At 44.0% G+C, this 15,384-nt stretch overlaps 1 protein-coding gene across 1 annotated transcript in view; it reads left to right on the forward strand.

The window, feature by feature from the left end:
- The first annotated feature begins 6,076 nt into the window (after window positions 1–6,076).
- Ascc2 (activating signal cointegrator 1 complex subunit 2) overlaps window positions 6,077–15,384 on the forward strand; it is a 45,950-nt gene continuing 36,642 nt past the window's right edge. Inside the window, exons 1-3 of the mRNA XM_052198314.1 lie at window positions 6,077–6,160; window positions 9,405–9,502; window positions 15,001–15,159. Coding sequence (XP_052054274.1) covers window positions 9,422–9,502; window positions 15,001–15,159 — 240 coding nt within the window. The 5' untranslated portion in view covers window positions 6,077–6,160; window positions 9,405–9,421. The remainder of the gene's footprint in view (window positions 6,161–9,404; window positions 9,503–15,000; window positions 15,160–15,384) is intronic.

A 15,384-nucleotide genomic window follows, 5' to 3' on the forward strand; every position in this document is an offset into this window, starting at 1 on the left:
GGAGGGGAGGGGAGGGGAGAGGGGAGGAGAGGAGAGAAGAGGAGAGACACTATGAGTTGTCCCCCTTGTGTATTGGTGCTTCATTTCCATCTGATGGCATGATTTTTTGGAAGATCCCAAAACTTTTGGAAGTTGAGCCTAATTGAAGGAAGTGGGTCCCTGGGGTTGTGGCTTTCCTGACATCTGCCCAAGTGTATCGAGTCAAGAAACCAGAGCTAAACCATGAGCCAAAATAAGTATTTTTTCTTTAAGTTCTATGAGATATTTTGACCACAGTGATGAGGAAAGTGACAGACGTTACCCCACGTTCCTGGCATTCTTATGCTCTTCTCAACCCCTCCTTGGTCTTTGCCATCCTTGCATCTCACACACACACACACACACACTTCCTCCCCTCTGTGTGTGTATTCTTCTTTTCCCCTCTTTTTAAAAATTTTATTTTCTTGTTTTATAAAGCTCTCACTCCAATCAAGCCTTCTGTTCTGGCTAAGTCACTGCTGTCAACCTAATACAATCTAGAATCACTTGACAAATCACTTGAACTGAAGACTCAATCAGATTGGACTATGGTCATATCTGTGAGAAATTGTCTTTATGAATGATTGATGTGGGAGGGTCCAGCCCACTGTGGGTGGCACCATCCCTAGGCAGGCAAGCCTGGGCTATGAGAAGGCCAGATGAGCATGAGCCAGAGAGTAAACTATAAGTAGCTTTCCTCCATGCTTTCTTCTTCAGTCCTCCTGAACTCCTTGGCCTGACTTCACTCCATGATGTCTTGTGTCCTGGAAGTATAATCTGAAAGTAAAATTTCCTCTCCAAATTGTTTTTGGTCCAAGTATTTTATCACAGCAACATAAATCAAATGAGAACACTTGCAGAAGACTTTATTCCAGTTGTCATCTGATTGCATCCATCTGAGAGACCCTAAGCTAGAACCATCTAACCGGAACCCATCAACACTGTATAAAATAACAAGTTACTATTAGTGCTTAATCCCTATATTTTATAATGGCTTGCTTCCATTACTAGATAACTAATAAACACAATTCAAATACCTAAACTGTAAACGTGTTTACAACGTCAGCTTTCCATCACTATACAAATCTACTTATAAAGAGAAAGAATTTGTTTCAACCCATAGTTTTGGGTCACAGCTAATTTTGCTTTGGGCCTGTGGTAACATATCTTGGTGGGAGTATGTACAGAGAAAAGGGTCCTCGTGGTTATGAATCAAAGGCAGAAGAAGAGACCAGGTTTTCGTAATCCCTTTCAAGACTCATTCTAAATGTCACCCAAGCCTCCTAGAAGGGAGTACATCTTAAAGGTTCACCACCTCTCAACAGTGACATTGCCCACAATGCCTCATGCCCTAAGGTCTGCACCCCTACCAATACATCATCAGCTGGCAGCCATACTTTGAGCAACGGCCTTTGGGGTCATTTCTGATCCAAACCATAGCACTTTACTATGTGGTGACATTTTCTATATTATTGAAGTCTTATAATGATGAGATGAGAATTGGGGGACTTAGGGATTCTTTTCCCTTTTATTTAAAACATTGTTTACATTTCTTTATTTTGGATACATGCACAGACCCACAACATGTGGTGTGTACAACTTGCAGAAGCCAGTTCTCTTGTTGAACCACATGGGTCCTGGGGTTATCTCCTTCTACCATGTGGACTTGACAGAAAGTGACTTTATTCACTGAACCACCTCACAGGTTCCATAGGGATCCTTTTTAAAGATCAATATATAGAAATAAGACAGGTCCTACATCAACGAAATCTGACTTCTAAAAGTTGTGTTCTGAGCTTAGCACTCACACCCTGTGACACCCCTCCAACGCACATACAAACCCACACACATATAACAAGCACAACAAACAAAAACAAAACACTTTTTATAAAGCAGAAAGGAATCTGTTGATCCATGTATGGTGATTCAAGCCTGTAACACTAACATTAACTTCTGACTGAGGCAGGATTATGAATTCAAGCCCAGCCTGAGCTTCATAATAAGTATAATGAAACCCCAGCGAAAGAAAGAAAGAGGGCTGGAGAGATGACTCAGTAAAGAGCACTGACTGCTCTTCCAGAGGTCCTGAGTTCAAATCCCAGCAACCACAAGGTAGCTCACAACCATTCGTAATGAGATCTGACACCCTCTTCTGGTGCGTCTGAAGACAGCTACAGTGTACTTACACATAATAAATAAATAAACCTTAAAAAAAAAAAAGAGAGAGAGCGGGCGGTGGTATCACATGCCTTTAATCCCAGCATTTGGGAGGCAGAGAAAGAGAGAGAGAGAGAGAGAGAGAGAGAGAGAGAGAGAGAGAGAGAGAGAGAGAGAGAAAGAAAAAAAGAAAAAGAAAGAAAAAGAAAGAAAGAAAGAAAAATAAAAAAAGAAAAGAAGGAAGAAAGAAAAGCAAAGAATAGAAAAAGAAGAAAGAAAGAAAAAAGCTAAACAGTAGTGGTGCACAGCTTTAATCGCAGCTCTTGGGAGACACAGGCAGGCCAGCCTACTCTACAAAGTGAGTTCCAGGACAGCCAGGGCTACACAGAGAAACCCTGTCAGAGAGAGAGAGAGACAGAGAGAGATAGAGAGAGACAGAGACAGAGACAGACAGAGACAGACAGACAGACAGAGACAGACAGAGACAGAGAGACAGGCAGAGAAAATGAAACTGTTTGGAGAAGCTAGGTTATTCCCCAACCTTTGGTTGTTGTTGCTGTTGTGCTGGAAACTGACTGTAGGGCTTGCACTACACCGCTGAGCAGTATACAGTCCCAAGTTGAGTGTTTCATTGGATTTATTTGTCTCTCTATTATTATAGTATGCAGCTCTAAGACTTCAGTGACATGAGTATCTTTGTTTTCCTAGGAAAAGATGAAAACAGTACATTAATTTCCCCCAACAAGTCCTATCTTAAATGTTCCTTGTCCCGAAGGCTGCTATATATGATTTACTCCCAGCATGATTTCCTCATCAAGATACAGATGTATTTCCTTTGTGCCCAGTATGTGTGTTGGCAACCTAAAACAAGACAGTCCTTTCCTCATCAATAGAAGGCTAAACTAGGACAGCAGTACAGGGAGCGTCACTGTCCTGACACATTCTGTGGCATTTGGCCACAGAGGTTTTTTTTTTTTTTTTTTTTTTTTTTTTTTTTTTACTATACTAAGATTCCTCTCAGCTTGACTCTTGAGCCTTAGGAGGGCCTTAGCAAGAAGGCCATGAAGATAGGTTCTGGGGTACAGAGATGACTATATCCCCCACCCTACTCTCTTACTGCTTCTAGGACCCTGATTTGGCCTCTAAACTTCCCTACTAACTGACCTGATACCACCTATTTATAAGCGAGGCTTGCCTTGAACTGGTTATCCTCACCTCTCAGGCACACAAGACCTGGAATTACAGTTATGTATCACTATGACTGCCTTGACTATTTTTATAGTCAAGAAAATAATATATGTGAAATTTATAATTCATTATCTGGGCTAATGCAAATATGTTCATTAAATCACAACTATCTCTACTACATCCTCAGACCCAGGGCAAATGGGTAATTGCTACTTGGCAAGCCAACCCTCAGATGGTTCTTTCTGATACTCATATCCTGGTTCTTGTGCCCTCAGGCAGGAATTGTGACTTGCTTCTAACCAACAGAACACAGCAAAAGGGAAATCACTTTTGTGACATGGTGAGATTACTTCTGTCTTCCTAGAAGCTCCCTACTGTCTTCTCAGTCTGCATTCTTTGAAGCAGGCTACTAAGAGAATTTTAGATGAATGGGGGGGAGGGCGGTGTGCCTGAGGCTAACTCCCTGATGGTAATAGATTTCAGAGCCATGTGAACTTGGAATTTGGTGTGTGTGTGTGTATGTGTGTGTATGTGTGTGTGTGTGTGTGTGTGCTGTTGGGAATTAAACTTTGAATATGCTAAATAGGTGTGTTATCACTGAATTGTAACAGGGCCCCAGACCTTAGCACAACTGACTCCATGATGGAAGTGTCCTTCAGGCCATAAAATTCAATGTGTAGACAGTACCATTTGCCAAAACAAAACCAAAGACTAATTCAAAAGTACTACTAGCCTTGTTTTTTGGCTTCTGTAGTTCAGCTTCTGGCTAACTATTGTCAACTAAAGTGTGTTAATTCAGAACATGGTTTTTCTATGTAAAAGCCTACCCTGAGAAAGACTCAGTGCTACACTGAGATAGTTGCTGGCCAGATAACAAAAATTTTCTATTGACTTAAACCTATGTCTGAATAGTCTTCACCGGTGAGTACACCACAAAACAACTATAACCCAGCCTGAGCCTTGTGAAATTGGAAGCAAATTTTTTTGGGATCTTCAGGTGGGACTCCGACCCTGGCTGATACCTTGATTGAAGGCTTGTGGGACACTCAGAAGTAGCAGGACTTGCTAAGCCATGTCTAGATCCGTTGAAACAGAGTTTCTATGTATCATCAGCTTGGCTGTCCTGGAACTAGCTTTGTAGGCCAGGCTAGCCTTGAACTCACAGAGATCAGGCTGCCTCTGCCTCCCGAATGCTGGGATTAAAGGCCTGTGCCACCACCACACAGCCAGGTTTAGGTTCTTAATCTAAAGAAAATGTGGGCTATGTTGTAATAAGTTGTAAAGTCTGTGAGAATTTGTTTCATAGTGAAATATAACCAATTAGCACACTCCTCCCATTTCTGGTTCAGAGCCTATCAACCCCCTTATTCAGCCACTTAACATCTATCCTATTACTACACAACTTTTTTTTTGTTTTTGTTTTGTTTTTGTTTTTGTTTTTGTTTTTTGTTTTGTTTTGTTTTGTTTTGTTTTGTTTTTTTGAGACAGGATTTCTCTGTGTAGCCCTGGCTGTCCTGGAACTTACTCTGTAGACCAGGCTGGCCTTGAACTCAGAAATCTGCCTGCCTCTGCCTCCCAAGTGCTGGGATTAAAGGTGTGCACCACCAATGCCCAGCTTTTTTTTTTTTTAATTTTTGTTTTGTTTTGTTTTGTTTGGATTTTGGTTTTTTTCGAGACAGGGTTTCTCTGTATAGGCCTGACTGTCCTGGAACTCACTCTGTAGACCAGGCTGGCCTTGAACTCAGAAATCCGCCTCCCAGAGTGCTGGGATCACAGGCGTGTGCCACCACTGCCCGTCCTGTTTTTTATTTTCTTGTTTTCAAGATAGTGTGAACTCTTCCAGAGATAGCCCTGGCTGGCCTGAAATCTTCAACCGTTCCTCAGCCTCCCAAGGGCTAAAATTACAGACTGCACCAGTATTATCCACTCCTTTTCTGTGATGATTCTTATCCAGGCTTCGGAGCCTTCAGCTCTTCACCATCTGAGACATTTCTTTGGAAAAAATGCATCCTGCTCTTAAAATAGCTATGCTCAGCCTTTCTGATTTAAACAATATGTGGTGCTTGTGGTAGACACTTTTAAATCTAGCACCTGGGAGGCTGAAGCAGGAGGATAGTCAGCAATTCCAATCTATACTGAGTTACATAGGGAGTTTTGTGCCAGCCTGCCTACAGTGTACCCATCGAAATAATTTTGTATTATATACATATAGAAAGGTGGACAAATCTTAAATGTACAATTTGCTAAGTCCTCCTAAGTAAATCCATCTGTGTATGTGGCCACTGCCAAGATGAAAACTTCCATCTTCATTTCTGGAACCTTCCTCTTCACCAACCTAAGAAGTTACCACCCTCTAAAGCCATAACTATACATTTTTAATTGTTTTAGAGCATTCAGTAAGCTCATCTGTCTTCTGCTCTCTCAATGTCACATTTGTGATTTTGACTCGTTAAAACGTCTCCGGATTAAATTTGAAAAATGATAACTGAGGAAGTGAAAGCCTGGACTTCTGAGAGCTTCCCAAACTGGTTTGCCTTAACCCCAGGAGAGAGGGCACCAAGAAGGGATGTGGCCACACGTCCCTGAGCCTCCAGGGGGCGGGGTCGTCCTTGTGGGGGCGTGGCCCTACCGTGGATTTCCCCTCCTCCACAGTTGGCGCCGGGGGCGGGGCCAGGCAGAGCAGGGCGGGGCTTCCTTTCTGCGCCTACGGAATCGCAGTTTGACCCCGGAAGTGCTGGGTGTGTGGAAGCTGTCGGCGTGTGTTGCGGCTGAACATCTCTGGTGTGGAACCGGGGAGGTAAGTACGTGCCCGGGCCCCTCCGGTGGTGCTCTAGAGCAGCCAGGACGGTGCTTCGGGCGCCCTCGGCACCCCCAGCCCACTGGCTTCGCACGGGAGCCAGGCTTACAACTGCCCCAGGGGCTGTGAGTCACCCCACTAGAGAACCAGAGTTCCGGTTCATTTTAAGGCTTGGTCCTAGAGTGACCTGGGCAAACCCCGGTCCCCACCACCTTCTCCCAAGCTTCAGTTTCCTCCTTGTTCATTCATTCAGCATGTATTTGTTGACCGACACCCACGTGCCGGCTACACACCTAGGCGCCGAGGGTACAAACAGTAGGACAGACAAGGTTCTTGCTCTCGTGAAGCTTACAGTCTAGAAGAAGGAGACAGTTAACAAATAAATCCAAAAAGCAATCAAAGATATGACAGGGAGTAACAAGGAGAGAGACTACTTCAGGGAGAAGACCTGAGAATGTTTGCTGATAGAGAAACTGAGGCAACAGTAGCCCCTAGATGCTCTCTGGCATATTACAGCAATGGATTATATCACGACCCTCCCACGGAAAACACTTAACTACTGGCCTCTGCTTCCTTGCCCAGCATAGGAGGTATAGTGGTGCACACCTGTCCTAGTCCTTTTACAACTCAAAGTCTAGTCTTTGCTTTATTTTCTACCCATATACGTTAAGTGAAAACCTAAATTCCTTTTGTTGCCTCCCTTCTGTAACTTCTGTCTTTGTTAAATGCTCCATGAGCTTGGCATATGTGGCAAACATCATGGCACTGGTTAGTATTTGTATGGCAACTGGATTTGTATCTGTCATTATCATGAAGACTGAGCTTTGTGAATGGTATCATCAGATCAGGGTTTTTTTGTCCATGTTAGTATTTTCTGAACGTCGTTGCCTTCTACATAGTTGGGACTGAAGCATCTAGAGTCAGGTGTGATGACACATGCTTGTAATCCCAGCACTCAGGAGGTCGAGTCAGAAGGATTGGCTCAAAAACAGCTTAGGCTACATGAGGCCCTGTCTACCATATACCAAAATTAATTCATATATATATATACATATATATATATGTATATATGAATGAGACCCTGTGTACCATCTACCATATACCAAAATTAATTCATATATATATATATATATATATATATGAATGAGACCCTGTCTACCATCTACCATGTACCAAAATTAATTAATTCATATATATAGTATATATATGGATGAGACCCTGTCTCCCATGTACACACATTAATTCATATATATATATATATATATATATATATATATATATATACAGTATACACACACACACACACACACACACACACACACACACACACACGAAAAGAGAGCCAGGTATGATGTTGCATATAATAATGTTTACCAGCACTCAGGTGACTGAAGCAGGAGATTGCTGGAGTTAAGAGCCAGTTTATATCACAAGACCTTGTTTCCTAGTTTCCTTGTTTCCTTTTAAAAGCTAAATTACATTAATGCTAAGAAAAGCACTTAGAGGGGCTGGAGAGATGGCTCAGTGGTTAAGAGCGCCAACTGTTCTTCCAGAGGTCCTGAGTTCAATTCACAGCAACCACATGGTGGCTCACAACCGTCTGTAATGGGGCCTGATGTCCTCTTGTGGTGTGTCTGAAGAGAGCAATGGTGGTATACTCATGCATAAAATAAATAAATCTTTTTTTAAAAAAAAGAAAAGGAAAGCACTTAGAAGAGCATTCAGTATCTAACAAACATGCTGTTATTGCTTTATCAATATGTCATATCACCAGGACTGGGCCAAACATATTGACATGCCAATATGTCTTATATCACCTGGTAAGAAATAGCTGATTATATGCTCAACTTTTCTATGATGGCCCAGTGATTTATTTCTAGCCTTGATGTTCTCACATTTCATGTTATAATGCTCTTTTGCTGGCATGCCTTTTGAAAGAGTTAATTGATCTCTATTGCATGCTTCGCCTAATACACATGTCCTTTCTATGGATAAGGCCAAGGTGTTATTTAAAACAAAAAACACTGAATGGGAACACTGAAGAACTGCTCTGCTAGTTTGACTTTGTGCCCAATGTTCACATATATGTGGGTACAAATACATATATGTGGAAATCAAAGGTCACGGGAGTTGGAGTTGTGCCTCAGAAGTCATCCACTTTTCTTTTGAGACAAGGTCTTTCGTTGGCCTGGAGCTTGCCTAGTGGACTGCTGTGACTGGCTGAGGAAGTGTTTGCCTTCCGCTTTCCCCATGCTGAGATTACAGGCATATACTATCACATCCTGCTTTCAATGTGCTTTTGGGAATTAAACTCAGAGTCTCACACTTGTGCAGCCTGGACAGTGCTCACTGAGCTGTCTCCCAGTCACTCTGTGACTGTCTTTCCAATTTAATTTTTATTTATTTAAGATTGAACACAGGGACTTGCATATGGTAAGCATAAATTCTATCACTGAGCTGTACCTACCTGGCCAATTCCTGGCTCTGAAATCAGTTTGACCTCTCTGTGGAAGGGATCTTACGTTGGCAGGTTTCTAAGGATTTTCTCTCCCTTCTTTGAAGCCTGGACCCAAGATCTAGTGAGAGTTTTAAGGAGAGTATTCTTGTTCTGAGGAATGTAGCTCAGAGTTAGGGTTAGCCTAGCATTTGTGATGAGTTCAGTGCCCCTAGGAAAGAACATTTCTCTTCCTAGTCATTCATCAAACATTTGGGGAGGCTGCATCTGGTAGGCTGGTGCTGGTTTTAGGGAAGATAGCAAGAGAAAGAACTGTGAACAGTGTCTTCATGGTGCACACAGGCTGCTTGAGGCTCTGGGTTTCAGCAGTTTAAAAACAAACAAAAAAAAAATGAAAACAGTCTAGGTTCTTTTAGCCATGACTTTTATTTTTTGTGACAGGGTTTCTGTATGTAGCCCTGGCTATTCTAGACCTTACTCTATAGATTAGTCTGTCCTCCAACTCACGGATATCCCCCTGCCTCTGCCCCGATTGTGCAAGCACTAAAGGTGTGTGCCACCATGCCTAGCAGGACTTCTTTCTTATAGTAGGTAGGAGTTATCTGGAAGGTCTTTTCCTTCAGAACTGAGAACTGTTGTAGGATAACAAATGCATATGAGGTCTTAAAAGCCCACATTAGGAGCCCACTGTGGCCGGGGGGTTGATGCTGGTGCTGTGATCACTCCCAGACTAGGCCCTACCCCTAGGAATCTGTGTATCTGCTCTCTTCCCATTCATATTCCTTTCAGGAGGGTCACACAGCACAATGCCAGCTCTGCCCCTGGACCAACTCCAGATCACCCACAAAGACCCGAAGACAGGAAAGCTGAGGACTTCAGCAGCGCTGGTGAGCCAATGCCTTGATGCTGTTCAGCCTGGCAGGATCAACCTTGCAATTGCAAAGCAAAAAGGAAAGTCCTTCCTTTTCTGTTCCAAGAATGACCCAAGCAAGGGCTGTGACTACTGATCCACTGGCCCTTCCAAGCCTCCTGTAGAACTTTATTTCTGAGTAGCAATCAAATTGAAGTAGTGTTTTCCACATCAGGTCATGTGTCCCCTCCCCTCTCCCCCTCAGTATTTATTTTCAATCACTCTGAAAGCAATTCTGGCTTAGCCTGAGCTGGGCTGAAAACGGTTCCACATCTTAATTTGGTGATTTCCCTTTGTTGGGACTTAAGGTTTCATGTAGGAATGTATATGCATGTATATTTGTTTGTTTGTTTGTTTAAATCTAAGCTTCTCCCCAGACTTCTTTAGGATCACAGAAGTTTTTGAGGTTAAGCTGGTCTTCTCTGTAATCTGGTACATAAGTGAGACATACAGAGACTCTGACAGGGCCTGTGAAACTGAAAACTAAGGAGGCTGTGAACCTGCCAGTTCCCAGCATCAGAGAGAGATTAGAGCCATGGAGGGGTGCCAGGCTCCTAAAGAAAGGGACAGAAGTGGGGATTTGAGTCCTTGTACCCACTTGTAGATTTCCCAAGAATATGAACTTACTTACACAAGGTGTGAAGAAGTAGTTTCTAGAGGCTTGAGTAAAATTGTGGGAAATGGGAGCTAAGTATTTTATTCCCTGCATTTTGGTTGGCTTTTATTATTTCCTATTCAGCCTCTAAATATAGGATTTACATAGTGCCCCATGTGGGTCAATCTATTCTGAAAAAAATCACCCAGATTAGTTTTTCTTCTTCCTTTTCCCCCTTATTTTAAGTTAGGTCTTTGAGAATTTTGTACAGATGAGCCCCCTCCCCGCTCACCCAGCCTCATGCCCTTTGAGCCCACGAGTCCAGTTGCTGCTGCCCGTATGCTATGGGTTGCGTGGCTTTACTTGAAAGGTGGCCAGCCAACCAGCAACTGTTTCCTTAGAGAAACTGACTCTTTCCCTTCCCTCAGCTCTCCATTACCAGCAGTTCTATAACTTGGGGTGGGACTTCATGCCCATCTCCTCAGGTTATCTTATTTAAGCCACATCACAGTCTTACCAGTGGATGTTTTGATTGTCACTATTTTACAGAGTTCAAGGTCACAAAGCCAGGAAATCAGGAGAGCTGGGATGCTCTGTTAGCCAGTCCAGTCCCAGAATGCCCTGTACTCAGCCTTTCTTCTAGAGAGCTGCTTGCTTTCCTGTTCATAATTTTACATATGGAGGATGTTTGTCAGAAAAGCTAAAACTGTACTATTTAATTCAGTAGCCATCTAAAAGGTAACATGCACTATGTGTAACAATTGTAGTGTGTCTTGTGCTTGAAGTGTGGACTCTGTAAGTGAAATATCCCATGTGATGAGCGCCTACTGTGTTGTTCAGACAGCTGACGCAGGCCCACTGTCACAGAATGTTCTGCTGGACAGTGCTGGTGGAGACTTGAGTGGCTGAGACTGGCTTTAAACCTCAGTCCTTCCCCATGTGCCGAATGAACTCCTGGGTTGTTAGTTGTGGGACTGGGAGGGGAGAGGTCTGGTCCCTTTCATGACTGGCTTCTCAGTGACAAGCACAGTAAGCTCTCTGGAAACATTCTTTAAATCAGAAACCACAGTCAGACCTGCTGCCTGATGTTTTCCTGTGCTTGTGAGCTCCACAGCCTGCCACCAGTAGTTTCTAGTCGTATGATGACAGTAGAATAGGAAGGCCAGGCTCTGACACAAATGCAGGGCTGGTTCAGATTAAAGTTTGGAGTGCACAAAAGGAAGATCTTAGGCTGGGAGGAGGGATGTATAGCCAGGGATGGCTTCCTGGAGGGAAGACGTCCTGCACTGGGTGTCGAAAGGTGCATTAGCTTTATCCGGACAGAGCAGGAGGACAAGGCCCTGGTTAGAAAACTCAGAGATGCTTGGGGGAGTCTGACTTTTAGGTCAAGAACAGATCCCTGGCTGTGGGGTGGCACTATGGCAGAACTAACGAGCACAGGCTTTGTACCGATTTGGTATGATCTCAGGAGCCAAAAAAAGATGATAATGGGCCAGGCATGATAGGGATCAAATGAAAATGCTGTGGATTACTACTGTGCCTGAACAGAGCAGTAACTCCATAGACTGTAGTTATGCTGGTGATAACAAGCAGCTACTGTGACATTGACTAGGTGCTAGGATGGAAAGACAGATCAGCTGAAAGACAATTGCCTGGTCGGAGACAGGTTTTGTTGCTCATACTGAAGAACATTAACCTATAGGCTGCAGGAAGCTCCTGATAAAATATTGTCCTGAGATAATGTATAGGATTTTGTGTTTTGAGTCTCAGTTTGAGACAAAAAAGATCTCTGCCCAAGGTGAAGTACCTCTGCAGAGTGATAAGTGAGTTTATTGTTATTTATGAAGTAGTTACTATTTCAAGGAGCATGCACTGGAAAAATCTGTCACAAGTCATGTTGAACCCTCCTGCCATTCCCTGAAGGACACAAAGAAAATGGGTTCCTATCAAGACCCATAAAGGCTTGATGGGCAGCACTTTCATGGTTCACCAGAGCAGATAGGCCCTGCTCGGACACAATTGGAGCCTGCTGCTCCTGCTCTGAAACCATCTGTGTCTGCTCATAGAGTCAGTCCTAAAGAGGCAAGATCTGGCCATTCATTCTTTTGTCCAGCTAATGAGTATGTGGAGAGTCCCCTCAATGCCAAGCACTGTTGAAGTATCATTGAAAGACAGTAAACTGCATAGTTAAGATCAACAATCTGATTGTTTTCAACACTGGTAATATCTTAATGAAACCATCACCTATAATCAAGAGTGAACATTTTCACCTTCCCTAAAAGTCCCCTGTATCCATCTAATAGCCATTCCTTCCTCCCTCCCTGAGCCCAACAGCAGCTGATCCTAAAGACACTGCAGGTGCTGGGAGAGCGAGGAAACTCCTTAGTCTGGCCTAAGATGGAATTAGGGAGGCTTCTAGGGGGCTGTGACGTCAGAGGGAAGAGCGTTGAGATAAGGTGGTGCAGGTGTGTGCTGTAGCTCCTACTTGGTCTGCATCGCAAGCTTTGCTTTAATCCTTCCTTAGCTGCTTAACCACAAGGCCTTTAGGAAAGTTCTGGACCCTACTGAGTCTTTGTTTTCTCCTCTGCCAGACAGCTGTCTCCCTTTTAACTAATCATGGATGAGAAAAAGAATAGGGAGTTTGACATGCCTGCTCCTCTGCTGGTGTAGGGCAGGTCCTCAGTGGGTGGTAGGTTTGTAGTCATCATTCTCCCACCCTTTAAACCTGAATCTCAGTGCCCAGGTCCATCTGTGCGTGGTATATGACTGTTCTTATGCCTCTATAGGAATGATTTCTTCTGCTGGGCAGTAGTAGCACACACCTTTAATCCTAGCACTGAGAGGCAGAACCAGGTGCATCTTTGAGTTCCAGGCCAGCCTGGTCTCTACAGAGTGAGTTCCAGGACAGCCAGGGCCACAAAGAAAAACTCTGTCTTGGGTGTGAAAGGGTGATTTCTTCCATCAATTGTAGTGCAGCCATTGATCCCAGGGGACATGCAGATCTGAGGCCAGGCTAGTCTACAAAGCAAGTTCCAGGTCAGCCAGGGCTATATAGTAAGAGTGTGTGTGTATGTGAGAGAGGGGAGGGGGAGAGAGAGAGAGAGAGAGAGAGAGAGAGAGAGAGAGAGAGAGAGAGAGAGAGAGAAGAAACAAGAAGGCAAGAAGGGGGAGGGAAGGGAAAGGAGGGAGGGAGGGAAGACAAGCAAGCTAACTTTTACCTAAAAATCCTTTTCCTCCTACGAGGTTCAATTTAGGTACTGCCTTGCCTGAGAGGCATCCCTTTCTCCACTGGCTGTTAATTCTCTCCTGCGCTCCTTTAGGCCTGAGTTGTCACTTCATCTGTTTAGGGCTCCCTTGGTGGCTTAGATGTTCATCTTTTCCAGTGGAACCTTGTGACCTGGAGAGAACTTGAGCCTCTAAGCTGAGACCTACATCACTAGATGCTTTTATTCATGTGCCCCCAAACCTGCACACTAGGGGCCCTGTAAAGAGAGTCATCGGGTCAGAGGAAGGAAGCTTGGAAGGCAAGGAGAGGAGCTCTTTTTCAACAGATCAGTCCAGTGCCTGGAATGCTGCCACCGTCTAAGTGGGCTTTAACTGGGAGAGGGCCACAGAGCCCTGTGCTATGGTTGTGGGATGCAGTGAGTCCTGTGGAGCCTGCATACGCTGCAAAGGCCCCGGGGCTCTGGAGCAGATTGGTCCGTGCATGGGTCTTGATAGTTCTAGAGTCAGCTCTGGAAGTGGAAGGCTGTGGTTGATAACAGCCGAGGCTGTGCCTGGCCCTCCTCCTATTACAGCTTCTCCCTGAGAAAGCCACTCTCATGTGGACGGGGGTGAAAACTGAGCCCATCGGCTCTCCATTATGGGGAACAAAGTGGGATTTGTTCATGGCATGGTTAGGGCTGGGAAAGAGCTTGTGACTCCAAGCTGACATCTGTAGCTACTTGATTAGACTCTTTTTAAAAAATTAGTTGAGGTTTTTTTCTGGTTATAAAAAAGAAAATAATGATATATAGAATATAATGCTGTTTCCCTCAGAATGGAAAAACAGACTTAAATACTTGCTATGCATATGACTATATTCTAATGTCTATATTCTAGAACTGCACGTGCTCAGTGGCTTCCTGGGAGGCCATGGAAACTAAGTGTGTATCCCCTCCCCTCGTGCTCTCCTTCCCCTTCCCCTTTTCCTCCGCTCTCCCCTTCCACACCCTCCACCATGCTGAGGACTGAATCCAGGGCCCCACATACACCTCACTCTGCCTCTGAGCTGTACCCTTAGCACTACCCACGTAGTGCTTGAAAAGATGCTTATGTGTTGCTTGGATAATTAAATGTTAATTTTAAAAGTACATGGTCATCGTTTAAATAAGGGAAAATATGGTAAAACGTGGTGGCTCACACCTTTCATCCCAGCACTTGGGATGTGGAGGCAGGCAGACCTCTGAGTTTGATGCCAGCTGGACTATAGAGTGTGAGCCTTTGTCTCAAGAGAAAATACAGAAAAATATAATGAAACTATAATTCCCCAGCCCAAAGGTAACCAGGATAAGTTTGGGAATTGTTCCCTTCTTTTTAGAAATCTGTACCAGTACATGAATACATTGACTTCTTAAAAAAATTTACAAACCTGGTTATATTAGAATTTTGTTTCCTTCTTTTTCTCCCCTTAACCTGTCCCCTCACCACTAAAATGCTCTAAAAACATGTTTTGGTTTTGTACCATGGCTCCTTTGTTAGATACACTGGGTTCTTTATACTTAGAAGCTCCTGGAGGGTCTCTGGTTGGAACAGCCAGGTACTGTTGTTGCTGTGGGTTGGCAAATGGGCCCTCGCTGACTAGCCTCTGCCACATTAACACGTGGTTTTTGGATTCCCAGCACCCTGAACAGAAGGCAGACCGGTATTTTGTGTTGTACAAACCACCCCCTAAAGACAACATCCCCGCCCTAGTGGAGGAGTACCTGGAACGCGCCAACTTCGTAGCTAATGACCTCGACTGGCTCCTGGCTTTGCCTCATGATAAATTCTGGTGCCAGGTAACATTCTATCAAAATTCACACTAAGACAAAGCACATGCCGTATCCTTGGTTGTTTTCTCTTCCTTACAAATTGCTTTCTTGTCTACTTTCCTTGGATCCTTAACAGCAAATTGTGGTTTGGATTGCTGTCTCATATTGCAGCTTTCCTGATGTTTACCCACTGCCCATCCCTGTGTCATTTTAAGAAACTTACATTTACCCCAAGCTCATTCATACCTCTTT

Source organism: Apodemus sylvaticus, chromosome 11, assembly GCF_947179515.1.
Source record: "Apodemus sylvaticus chromosome 11, mApoSyl1.1, whole genome shotgun sequence".
NCBI classification, from domain to species: Eukaryota; Metazoa; Chordata; class Mammalia; order Rodentia; family Muridae; genus Apodemus; species Apodemus sylvaticus.